Below are 12,740 nucleotides of genomic sequence, written 5' to 3'. Positions count from 1 at the left end.
TCCTTCCTAAAGAAGCTGACCAAATGCCTCCCAAAGCTTACTTAGAAACCAAGCCAGCATACCGCCCATATTCTTAACCGCAAGTAGAAAATGATATATATGTACAGATAGGATGAATAGATATAGTAGACCATAACCTTTACGGAGATATGTTACATGGCACAGGCAGCACAAAACATATTCCAGTTATATCATACATACATTTATAAACACCCCCCCAAAAAGCCTTATGGGGTACGCTGTCACAGTCCCTTACTTTTTCATGGAAATAACCTTTTAGTGCTTCCTTTCTACAACTGAAATAGGGGAAATAATGGTCTCAAGGAGGAACCAAAAGCATTGGTTAGTATTATTGTTCAATTGCAACACCCTGGCTGCCAGTGCTGTTGCACATTGTTCCTCCATCGGGTCGCTGCAATGCTGCAACCCTCTGGGAAGTCCAGCGACTCAAGGGAAGCAAATGTCTCCACATCCACCAAGACCTTAACAACATCCCCCACCTCCACTTGAAGGCATGTGAGCCCTTTTGGACCCACGTGCTTAACCTTTAATAGTGTGACTTCAACTTTGATGAAGCTTGGAAAGCTGAATGAAGTTCACAAGAAGTCACAAGTACCTTGTGAACGATCCAATATAGGAGACCCCCTGGTTTCAATCTTTCAGGAAGCTCATGGGCAACCCTAAAACACATCCATGCAAACCATGGCAGATGTGTATACTTGTTGCACAAATGGAAAACAAAAAAACTCTCCAGTGTGCAACTGTGGTCACCCAGAACAGATCATGAAACATAAAACGACTCAATGCTCGATTCACAAATACAAAGGAGGCATCACAGTGATATACTCTACTACTCCTGACGCAATTATCTGGCTTAGCCACCTAAATGTAGAATTATAGTTGTTGCTTTACATCTATATCTGCCATACGAAGAAGGTTGCAGTAGTTACTTTAACATGCTACTGTCATATACACTGCACAGATCTATACACTCGCGAAATACAAGGATACGTAACAATAGCTCTAAATTTAAAGTCTGCAGGCAGCATCCAAACCTATTATTAAACAGTCCCACATGTCCCCATTAGTTACTGAAGAACCAAATCACCAACATATAATCATGGATCAATTTTGGATAGAGACAGTGAGTAATTATACGGCTTCTTTTTGTTCACTATCTTCACTTCATGTCTAGGCAGATGGTGGATGGAAGGGAACGTGAGCCATGTGTCCTGCTCAGAAGCATCCACGCACTGCGCCGAGTGCTCTTCCGAAAAGTGGCATTCAGAACAGAATCCTGGGCTGGCCTTTCACGTGTGCTCATTAGCCCAGAGATGCTCAGCCCAGGATTCTCATCTACCTCTTCTGACATTGCCAAGGAGTTCCAAGGCTCCTCTGCTCTCACACCTCATTGCCCTCCATATTTTCTTTTAAAACAAATAAACAGGATTTTCTAGGGGATGCTCACAAGTACGTGGTGAGAGAGTACATCACACAGGCTATCAAACCGAGAAAGAGAATGAAGAGAGCCAAGCGGGAAAAGGTTGGCAAAAAGATGAAGGAAGAAGCTACTGTCATACATAAGCACTTCAAAGAGCTGGTATGTAAAACCTCCTACTGCATCAAGGCCTTTTTAGCTGCATTACAGAAAATGAAAGGTGGGCTGGCGTGAAACCCAACATGAGAAGCAGCCGATCGATAGGGCTGTGACTACACTAGCATAGTTTTCCTAAAATCCCCCACTGTTGCAATCACTGGTTCAGCTCAACCAGTACTAGAACTGGTGTAGACAAGGCGTCTGCAGTCACTAGTAGCTTAAGGACCACAGACCTACTTTTCAAAAAGCTCCCAGTGACTTCAAATGAAAATATGGGTCAGGCCCTGCCCCACCGAACCCTGCTCACAACAGGCTTAGATGGCAGTGATTAAAATGCTAGGGGCTGCCTGAAGCTTGTCTACATTAGCACTACGCCCACCTTTGCTACAACTGATGGAGAGAAACCAGAGAGATCAACGGTGGGATATTTTTAGGAAAACCGTCCTCGTCCAGAGAAGGCCTGGAGAGGCAGAAGCCGGGGCTTTGTGATGGGTGATATTTCAGGCTTGAGTTACTGCTGACCGCACCCTTTGTTGTCATTGATACTAACATTCAAAGCACTTCGATTCCGTTGAATATCTCAGCCTAAGGGAGGTGGGTGCCCAACTGCTATTGAAATTCATGGGATTTGGGCACCGAACTGCTTTAGGTTCTTTTCAAACCTCTCAGCTTTGATCATTAGTGAGCCAAGAGTAGTGCTTCTTTGGCAAGCGAGGTAGAGGAAATAGCCACTCAGGGCAATGCAGACAAATCAGCTTTCCAAGAGGTTGGCATTTGATATCTACCATATTATCATGCAGGGTCCAGGCTAGGGTGACCAGATGTTGCAATTTTATAGGGACAGTCCCAATATTTGGGGCTTTTTCTTATATAGGCACCTTATATACCACTCCACCCCCTGTCCCAATTTTTCACACTTCTATCTGGTCGACTTAGTCCAGGCACGAACCTTCAAACTGTTATTCACATGAGTGGGCCATACTCATGCACTCAGTCCCCTTGGGCCTACTCACGTGACTGCAGAGTTGGACCCCTACTGAAATTCCAGTAGGACGATCTAAGCAGCCTTCATGTACACAAGAGCTCCGTCCCCACTGTTCCCAGTTCCAAGGAAGGAGCCTGAAAGCAGCTGCTTGCTTTTAAAACCCTTTGTGAACCACTGAGACTAACAATGCCTTAAAAACGGTTGATAATGCAACAGAAAAACTAAAACCTCGGGACCCTGTTCCCCTTCATTTCACAGACTCACTGTTGGTCCTTTCTATGCAACATTGCAATACACCCAAGACATCATATTACAGTGTAACATCCACTGCCATATGTTATTGTTTCTATAGAGAGTCTCACAGGGAGGCTGCATGGCTTACAAGTTAGAGACTAGGAGTCAGGAGAAGAACAAGGTTCGAGGCTGACTGCCATGGCTTCATGCCATGATCTTGAGCAAGTTGGTTAACTTCTCTGTAAATGTGAATCATACATGTTGACATTTCTCATTAAAATACAGATCACAGACTTCACCTCTTCTAATTTATTTCTAGGGCTCTGATGTGGATTGGCTTAATTCTGCCATTCATTACATTGCAAACATAATTTCCGAGAAGAACAGATGCAAAATCAAGGAATATATTGAGGAAATATGTCAGGTTTATCCAGATGTCAGGTATGTGGGGTTAATATCAGAGGTTCTCTCAATGTAAAGTGCTGTGAGCAGGGTGAAGCTCAGGTTTTTTGCCCCTGAATATTTATATAATTTGCTTCCGGGTTGGTAGCAGCAGAATCAGCTGAACTTTATGGTGCACAGAAGTTATTTCCGATCCCGTATTGTTTTACTGTGTTTTATTTGAAGGCTCTGTGCTAGCCAATTTGCAGGGCTCAGCGTTGGAGGAAATGGGTTTGGTCTAGATCTTAAGATGAGCACCCAAAAACTGAGGCCTCCAAGGTCAGTTGCTGCTTTTGAAAATTTTAACTGGATTTTTGAAGGGGCCGCATCCCAGACCCTGATTTTGCTGGCACAATCCAGTAGTTTGGCATCTAAATGCTCTCTTTTGTGCCCTCAATTTATTGTGCTTCCAAAATTGCACCTGCAAAATTGGAGGCTGTTTTTAAAAACCCATATGTGGAATGGCAGCTGTATAAGAAAGGGCATCTTCCTCTCTAAGGCTTGGTCTACACTAACCCCCCAAATCGAACTAAGGTACGCAACTTCAGCTACGTGAATAACGTAGCTGAAGTTCGAAGTACCTTAGTTAGATCTTACCTCGGTCCACACGCGGCAGGCAGGCTCCCCCGTCGACTCCGCGGTACTCCTCTCGTCTAGCTGGAGTACCGCAGTCGACGGCGAGCACTTCCGGGTTCGACTTATCGCGTCCAGACAAGACGCGATAAGTCGAACCCAGAAGTTCGATTGCCAGCCGCCGAACTAGCGGCTGGGTATAGACGTACCCTAAGTGGGGGCGAATTCCTCTCTAAAACCTCCTGTATGGATTTCAACCCTATTGAGGGTGAGGCAGAGAATATGTATCCTTCCAGGATTATAGGATAAATAATATCCTAATTTGGCTACTAGATGCCATGGTGGTTGGCACACTAGAAATATAAATATAACATCGATACAGGGGTTGGATGGAGCCAAGGCTGCAATAATGTGGTCTAATGCTAGTTGTTGGACTTGGTGCTAGGCAGGCTGGGTGGTGTTGGTTACCTGTGATAGATCAGACTAGAATCTGCTGGTTTCTCCTGGCCTTAAACTCTATGTCTATGACTACACAGTGGTAGGTGCATATTGAGCATTTCTCCTGGGCCCCAGATTGCTGCAGAATTTAGTCTTTTGTTTTTAAAAAGTGAAGTTATGGTTGAGATTTCCAAACCTGGCCAGGGGATTGTAAGGTTACAATCCAGCCTTCAGTGGCAAAGCGACATCAGACAGAGCAGAACCTGATACACATTTCTCAGCTTTTATTGTGGGCTTTTGGGCCATCCTTTTACACCAAAGTGAATATGAAGCACTGCGCTTGTCCACAGTACCTACAAGTCAGGTATGATCTCATATCCTTAGGCCCCTCTAAACTATCAATTGATTTTCCATGACTCAATAAGGAGTCTGATACATGTAAGGTTATTGTTTCTCTAGAACTAGAACTTTGGTTGTATTATCATACTTCAAAAACAATAGAGTTTAATGACATCAATGTATCCACTAAACAGCAAAGCTTAAAGTATGTTTCACAAAAGTTAGTTTGTAAAGCACGTGCAGGTGATTGCACTGTGTTGTGTGGTTACCACTGGCAGGGCCGGTGCTACCATTTAGGCCAACTAGGCGGTTGCCTAGGGTGCCAAGATTTGGGGGCACCAAAAAGCAGTGCCCCCCATTTTTTTTTTTTTTTTTTACAGAGGCCGCTACGCTGGGAGGGAGAGGGAGTCTGAGCCGTCGGCAGGCAGCCCAGGGGTTCCCCGGGTCAGCGCGCCACCGGCAGCCCAGGGGAACCCCTGGGTCAGAGCTGCTGCACAGATCCCCGGGCCGGGGGGGTGGGGAGCTGCCACGGGGGGGTGCCTCAAGGCGGGGGAGGAGCTGCCGCATGGCTCCCCAGGCCGTGGTGGGAGCTGCCGCGGGGGGGGGGGCCGCAGGAGGGGGGGGGGGGGGCGGGGAGCTGCCGCAGGGCTGGGGGGCGGGGGGCGGCGCAAGGTGGAAGTTTCGCCTAGGGCGCGAAACTTCCTTGTACCAGCCCTGACCACTGGATGTTATATGCACACGGATTAATTTAAGCATTAAATTTAGCAGATTGCTCAGAACACAGAAACTGAATCTAAAATATTTAACCAATCTAACCCTTAAAAAAAAGCCCCAAAGGACTTCTGCACATACTTAACTTTAAAGCATGTGACACTCTTAAATCTGCTGATTGGGGTCAATGACAATTTTAATAATTAGCCTTAAAACGCAGCTACAAGTAGATTTCAAAGTTCATCAACTTGGCTTTTGTTTCTTAGCTTGCACTTGCTGAATCTTATCATCTTTGGCCAAGCAAGTTTTGAAAACCAGCCAGAGCCTCCCAGCATTGTCTTGCTTTAGAGCCTAGCAGTCATAACTCAGATTTTCAGATGGGTTTCTACATCTGTCTGCGCCCAGATTTCTGGAATAGTGCCCGCTACTTAAGTCTTCTTTACTAGCTCTAATCTAATTAGTGCCTGTCCATTTCTTGAGTATTACTGCCCACATTATTTAACAATCAAATACTCGTTACATAAAAGGCCCCCAGCTTCTCAGGAAATCTTAGTGCGATGAAGGTGGAGATTTCACATTAATGTAGAAAACATCCAGGGAGTAGATTTTCAAAGCACAAAGAGCAGGTAAGCACCTAACTCCCATTGGCTTCCAATAGGAGATGAGCACTGAACTCCCATTTTGTGTTTGCAAATCTTGGGGCCCAGTTCTGCCAGCCTTACTCATAATAAGTAGTAACCCACCTGGCGAGTGGCCATGTTGAAGATAATGAGACTCCTCACAGAATAAGGTATTAATCAACATAAAGGTGGCAGAATTTGATTCTATACTAACACTTACATTGTACCCTGACCCAGCAGTCCTTACACGGGCAAGTCTCCCAGCTGACTGTGAAAAAGACATTCCTGGGCACTTGCAGCTATGTTGTATTTTATCCACAACTGCCTGTATCAGAGACCATTAAGCTATCCCATTCATCAGCATCACTGATTGTCCCAGAGTTTTTATGCCTCCAGGCCCCTCAGCAATGCTCTATGTCAGCCCATGGTGACTATGGGATAATAGGCAGAGAACACCTGAGATATATTAAGGGATGGAAAGTGTTTGGCTGTTTCCGCTCTACCTTACCTTAGGGCGTGGCTTGCTGTTTATTTGCATTGTTTGGGCTCCCCAAGAATGACACTGGTTTTGTTTTTCACAGAAAGGAACATATTGAAGCTGTTCTCACCTGTCGAGGATTGGACCGGAACAAGAAAAAGTCCATTATTCAGAAAATAGACAAACTCCAAGAAAATGCAGAAAGCGTGGCTGATAGAACACTCTTTGCCGAGATTGACACTCCAACTCTTGTCACATGCTTTTAAAGACCAGCTAGACAACAGAAATAAGAGCATCCAAAATTTTTACAGTTCTTCTAAGTCATGCTCCTAAACATGACTCCTGCTCCTCCCTGCCCATAACTCAAAGCATTGTAACAGATGTACAGAAATTGACTCTCATTTCTAGAAGACAAGGACAATGGAGGAGTCAATATTATTGCACAAAGAGGTCCCTAAGCAAGCCCTGATAAATACCTAGAGAATAGTTATCAATGATTGATAACTAGTTATCCAGTTGAGCTGGAAGGGCATATCAAGCAGGGTCCTGCAGGGATCTGTCCTGGGTCAGGTTCTATTCAATATCTTCATAAATTATTTGGATCATGGCATAGAGAATACACTTACAAAATTTGCAAATTATACCATGCTGGGGTTGCAAGCACTTTGGAGGACAAGATTAGAATTCAAAATTATTTTGACAAACTGGAGAAATGGTCTGAAATAAACAAGATGAAATTCAGTAAGGACAAAGGAAAAAAGTGTTCCAATTAAGAAGGAAGAAACAATTGCACAAAATGAGAAGGGACTGCCTAGGAAGGAGTACCGCAGAGAGGATCTGGAGTTTGTAGTGTATCAACAAACTAAATATGAGTCAACAGTGTAATACTGCTGCAAAAAAGGCAAACATCATTCTGGGATTTATTAGCAGAAATGTTGCAAGGAAGACACAAGAAGCAATTCCCACGTTCTACTCAGCACTGATAAGGCCTCAGCTGCAGTATTGTGTCCAGTTTAGTGCCCTCCACATTGGGAAAGATGTGGACAAATTAGAGGAAGTCCAGAGGAGAGCAACAAAAATGATTAAAGGTCTAGAAAACATGACCTATGAGGGAAGATTGAAAAAACAAGTCCGGGGGTGGGGGAGAGGTATGATAACAGTCTTCAAGTATGTAAAAGATTGTTACAAAGAAGAGAGTAATAAATTCTTCTTTTTAACCACAGAGGACAGGACAAGAAGCAATAGACTTAAATTGCAGCAAGGGAGGTTTAGGTTGGACATTAGGAAAAACTTCCTAACTGTCAGGGTTGTTAAGCACTAGAACAAATTACTTGGGAGGTTGTGGAATCTCCATCATAGGAGGTTTTTATGAACAGGTTGACAAAAAACCATTCAAGGATGGTCTAGGCTTACTTGGTTTTGCCTCAGTGCAGGGCCCACTTCCTTTCCTGCAAGTAGGGCCTCCCCCTGAATCGCTTCCCAGTAGGCCTGGGTAGGGTAACCTCCCCACTACCCCTACTTGCTGCCACTGGAAATGCCCCTGGACCTCCAGGGGAACTCGGGCTCCCCATGGACACACCAAAGGCTACCTTTGTCCCCAGAACCATCCAATGTGTCTTCACCAGACCCTTACCGACCAGTGAGCAGGTGGAGGCAGAGCCCACCAAACCCTTTTGGGGCTTCCCCCCACCAACACAGGATTGGTTGTTAAGGGCCAATTTTCCTGGTTCCTCCCACCCCCCGGTCCACCCACAAAAGTCTGCTAGCCCACACTCCATTTGAGGGCAGTCCTGTTTTTTTATGGCCAGGGCGCCCGCACTGCCAAGAGGTCAGGAAGGCAAAGGACTTGGGGGCCTTGGAGCCACCCCTGAAGTTGGGGTATCTAGGCACCCAGCAATCTCAGAGAGAGGTCCAGAAGGGGCAAGGGAACACTCAGACACAGCCTGAACAGGACTGTGGACTCTGTCAGGCTAAGGGACATGTGTGGGAGACCTGCCCCTACCGTGGAGGTGGGGCCTAAGAATCCCGGGGAGGACCCGCAGGAACCAACAGCGGTAGAAAAAGAAACCCCTCCGAAGGGCCAATATGTCCGGCCGAGAAGAGACCCGGAGCTGGTTGAGCCTGGCGGCTCATTAAAGGTGGGAGGTGAGTCACAGGGCAGAGGTATAAAACCTTTGGCTGCCCTGTTAAAGAGCCGGCTTCCACCTGTTTCCCTGTAGGGTGGCCTACAGAGGACAACAATGACAGACACAGGTGCACAGAGCCATGAGAGGGGGCCCTAGGAAGCTGCGAGAGGGGTTGTACGGCCCCTGCTGCAGCCCGCACCACAAGCCACAGGGCAAGGACACCTATTGAATTCAATGAGAATTTTGCATGTGAATTGATGTACCTAGTTCTAAGATTATAAAGCCAGAAGGGATCTGGTGATCACCTGGTCTCACCGTCTGTATAGCACAGACATAGAACTTTCCCAAAATAATTCCTAGAGGATAGCTTTTAGAAAAAGCTTTTAGAAAAACACCATGACCCTTAGTATATTGTTAATCGTTAATTACTCTCACCCTTGAGATATCACAGATATCTGCTGACAGAAGAGGAACTGTGAAACTCAGGAATCCTGGGTCTATTCCAGGCTCCTGAATGGAGTGGTCTCTAGTAGTCAAAGACCCTTCTTCCCTGTCCCCTCCAGTCTATGTCTATCCTATTGCTGTCTAACCCGCCCCAGCTCCTCATCTGATTTCAACTGCCCCCCACTACAGCTCTGGATTCCTTGTCCCAGTTTCCTGGTCCTGTCTCACTCTCCTCTCTCCCCGCCCCCATCCCTCAGATGGGATGTTCGTTCCAGACTGGCAAAATTATAGGCTTCCCAACATTTCAACACTTCCCATTCTAAATTTTCGGTTGCTTAACTATAGGCTAGCTCTGCCTACAACAAAGCATATTCAGAACCTCTGATTAAGGGGATTATAAGTGTAGCAATCTCCATCATAGCTAGTCACCAAAGATTGAACCTGAGCCATCCAGACTTAAAAGCATGAGCTTCTACTACTTGAGTTCAAGATATAACTCCCTTAGCTGGTAGCTATACAATTATCCTCTAAAAATCCACAGAGGAGGGCACAAAACACATGTTGGACAGTGAATTACAAAAATGCCAAATATTATTATTAGACCTGCAATACTTTTCACAATGAAAATCAGCAGGGGATAAACTGGGAGTTTAAGAATATTTGGAAAACAATTTTAGAATAACATTCAGTGCTGTGGTTTAAAAGAAAAAAAACCTGTTAAAACTCATAACAGCAGTATTCAGTGTTTGAAAAAAAAAACAACTTTTAGGAGCTCTGGGATACAAGTTACGAATGTTGAAACAGGAAGATGTTATGCGTAGTTACCACTTGGGCCAGGCGGCGTGCTATGTAATACTTGCAAGATTCCACTGTAATGTTTTACAATATATAGCAGCGCAATGCTGATTCCATTGATATTGTTGAGCAATTCATGCTGATTTTATTTTAGCCCACATCTTAATAGTTTTGAATACTATAGATCACAATTTTCAGTTCAATTGGTCTGAACATGCAGAGCTTTAAAACTGCTATGCTCTAAACTGTATATTAACTACAATTTTATAAACCTGCATGTCAGAGAACTGTGTGCCACTACTACTAGACAGTGGCACAAGGCAATTCAGTGTGAATCACAGCAATATAGGACTGGAAGGGACATCAACAGGTCATCTAGTCAAACCCCTGCACTGAGGCAGGACTGAGTAATAACACCACTAGACCATCCTTGACAGGTGTTTGTCTAACCTCTTAAAAAACTCCAATGACTGCTATTCCATAACCTTTCTAGGTAATTTGTCCAGTGATTAACTACCTTTACAGTTAGGAAGTTTTTCCTAATGTCTAACCTAAATCTCTCTTGCTACAATTTAAGCCCATTGCTTCTTTTTCCTGCATGTCCTGAGTGGGACGGGGGTGAGTCCAGGCAGTGGGATTGGGGGGAGGGAGGTCGAGGAAATCGGTGGGTGTGTGGGGATGGACCAGGGAAAGCAGGGTGGAGGAACTGACGGGGACAGGACTGGGACTGTGGGAGTCGGGGGGGCTGAGGGGGATGGGACAGGACTGGGATGTGGGGAGTAGGGTAGGGGCTGAAGGGAGCATGAATGGGACAGGGTAGAGAGCTGTGTAGAGTGGGGTGGGGTGGGGCAGGGGAGACAATGGGGCTGGGCTGGGGAGGGTCGGGGGGTTGGGGAGAGGGACAGGGTCTGGAGGTGATAAGACAGAGGGGAGCAGGACTGGAATGGGGGGAAGTTGAGGGGGTGGGACAGTAGGGGGAGTGATGGGGGTGGGATGACGAGAGAGGCTGAAGAAGAGATTTGGGGTAGGGCAGGGACTGAGGGCAGTGGGTTCAGGGTGGGAGGTACAGGGGGAACTGTGGGGGAGGCTGAGGGAACAGGGTCAGGGTGGGGGCTGAGGGCAGTGGGGCAGGTCTACACTGGCACCTCTCAGCATTGCTGTGCCGGGCGGCAGACCTGCGCCAGCGCTACCCTGGCAATGGAAGAGTCCTCAGTGGAAATGCAGACTTCATGACACAGACCCTCCTCCTCACTTCAAACCTGATGCTGCTCTGGTCAGTCGCTAGGCTCTTGTCACTTTCAAACTCATGCAGGGTATCTGGCTCTTTTTCAGTTCTCAGGTTAAGAAAAGCCTCTGCATTTTGTGAGGGCTTCAGCATTCACATTCCTACTTCACAAACTGTCTGCCTGACACATTGCTCCCAGGACATTCATCTTTATTCATTATCGGCAGGTCCATCAGATTAACAAGCAACACGGGGAGGCAACACAATGGTGTCAAGGATTTTTAATTTTTCAAACCACTTTGGCCTCAACAGGGATAACAGCAAATCTGGACAGAGCAGATGGGTGTCAGGATGGGTTTGGGTATTTATTTATTTTTTTAAGTGAAAATGTTTGGGTCTGAGCAAAGGCTGCAAACTTCCCTTTGGAAACCTCTGCTGATCTTTTGCCCCAGGGGCTAACGACAGCCTGGAATCCGGGACAGATTTCCACATCCATGCAGGGTGAGATGATCGGGGTGGGGGGGGAGGAGGAGGGGAGGGACTGTGGGGGAGGCTGTTGGAACAGGAGCAGGGACTGAGGGCAGTGGATTGAGGGTGGGGGGCACAAGGGGGACACTGCGGGGCAGGCTGAGGGAACAGGGTAAGGATGGGGGCTGAGGGCAGTGAGTCGGGTGAGATGATCGGGAGGAGGGGAGGGACTGTGGGGGAGGCAGAGGGAACAGGGTCGGGGGGCTTAGGGCAGTGGATTGAGGTTGGGGGCCACAGGGGGGGACTGCGGGGGAGGCTGAGGGAACAGGGTCAGGGTGGGGCCTGAGGGCAGTGGGTCTGAGGGGAGCCCCCCCCCAAGGGACCTGCCAGGAGGCCAGGTGAGCCCAGCAGTGCTTACCTGGAGCGGCTCCCAGGAAGCATCCATCAGGCAGGTCCCTCCTAGTGTCAGGTCGGGTCAAGGGGAGGGGGGCAGGGATGGGGGGGCTATCTGCCTGGCGACCGCTGCCTGCTGCCGGAGTCTACAGGCCCCGCCCTGCTGCAGCACACAGGGGAGCAAGACCTCCTCGCTGCCTCTCTGTGTGCCGGGGCCGGGGCAGGGGCAGGGCTGTGCTCTGCAGGCTCGTGCCAGCCAGGCAGGGGTCCCCGTGGGCTGGCGCCGCCACGCTGGGAGCTCACTGCGCGCTGCCCCAGGGCTCAGGGAGGGAAGGTGAGTGGCGCCAGCGGCACCGGCTTGCCCCCGTCCCCCTCATATAGGGAGACCAGACGTCCCGACCTTACATTGGTCGGGACACGGGACATGTCCCCTAAAATCGGGACTGTCCCAATAATATCGGGACGTCTGGTCACCCTAGGTGTATGGGTCAAGACCCTTAGCAGGGAGCCCAGCTGCAGGCCCTAATGAGGGCTGTGTGACATTGTGCAGTCTATGTGGTTTTATAAAAATATGGTAATGAATGAATATAATGTAACTGGAATATGCTTCATGCAAAGGATCTCTTGTAAGGTATCATTACAAAGCTTATAATCTACAGAGTGTGGTAATCCTATTTGTATAACTGTACCACTCTCCTAGCTGGGACTAGAAATATGAAATATAACTGTGAGGGCCTATTGTAATTATGCAAAGTGTGGGCCATTAATGGTGGTTTGGAATCTTAATGGCTCCCATCAACCATGACAATTGACTGGGGCTCTGTTTGCAAGCAAGCCTTCCTGTGAGTCAGGCTGGAAGGAATGAAGGCTTGG

General features: G+C 47.3%; 1 protein-coding gene across 2 annotated transcripts in view; it reads left to right on the top strand.

The window, feature by feature from the left end:
- The window catches only part of EXOC3L4 (exocyst complex component 3 like 4), a 47,491-nt gene extending 38,731 nt beyond the window's left edge, over nucleotides 1-8,760 (top strand). For both annotated transcript variants that reach the window (XM_034769959.1, XM_034769958.1), the window contains 3 exons: nucleotides 1,448-1,600; nucleotides 3,136-3,257; nucleotides 6,520-8,760. In XM_034769959.1, the coding sequence (XP_034625850.1) occupies nucleotides 1,448-1,600; nucleotides 3,136-3,257; nucleotides 6,520-6,682 (438 nt within the window). In that variant the 3' untranslated portion in view covers nucleotides 6,683-8,760. The remainder of the gene's footprint in view (nucleotides 1-1,447; nucleotides 1,601-3,135; nucleotides 3,258-6,519) is intronic.
- The last annotated feature ends 3,980 nt before the right edge of the window (nucleotides 8,761-12,740 follow it).

The sequence above is a fragment of the Trachemys scripta genome, chromosome 4 (assembly GCF_013100865.1).
Source record: "Trachemys scripta elegans isolate TJP31775 chromosome 4, CAS_Tse_1.0, whole genome shotgun sequence".
In the NCBI taxonomy this organism is placed as follows: domain Eukaryota; kingdom Metazoa; phylum Chordata; order Testudines; family Emydidae; genus Trachemys; species Trachemys scripta.
The sequence above is the reverse complement of the archived record's forward strand: the minus strand, read 5'-3'. Positions and strand labels throughout refer to the sequence as shown.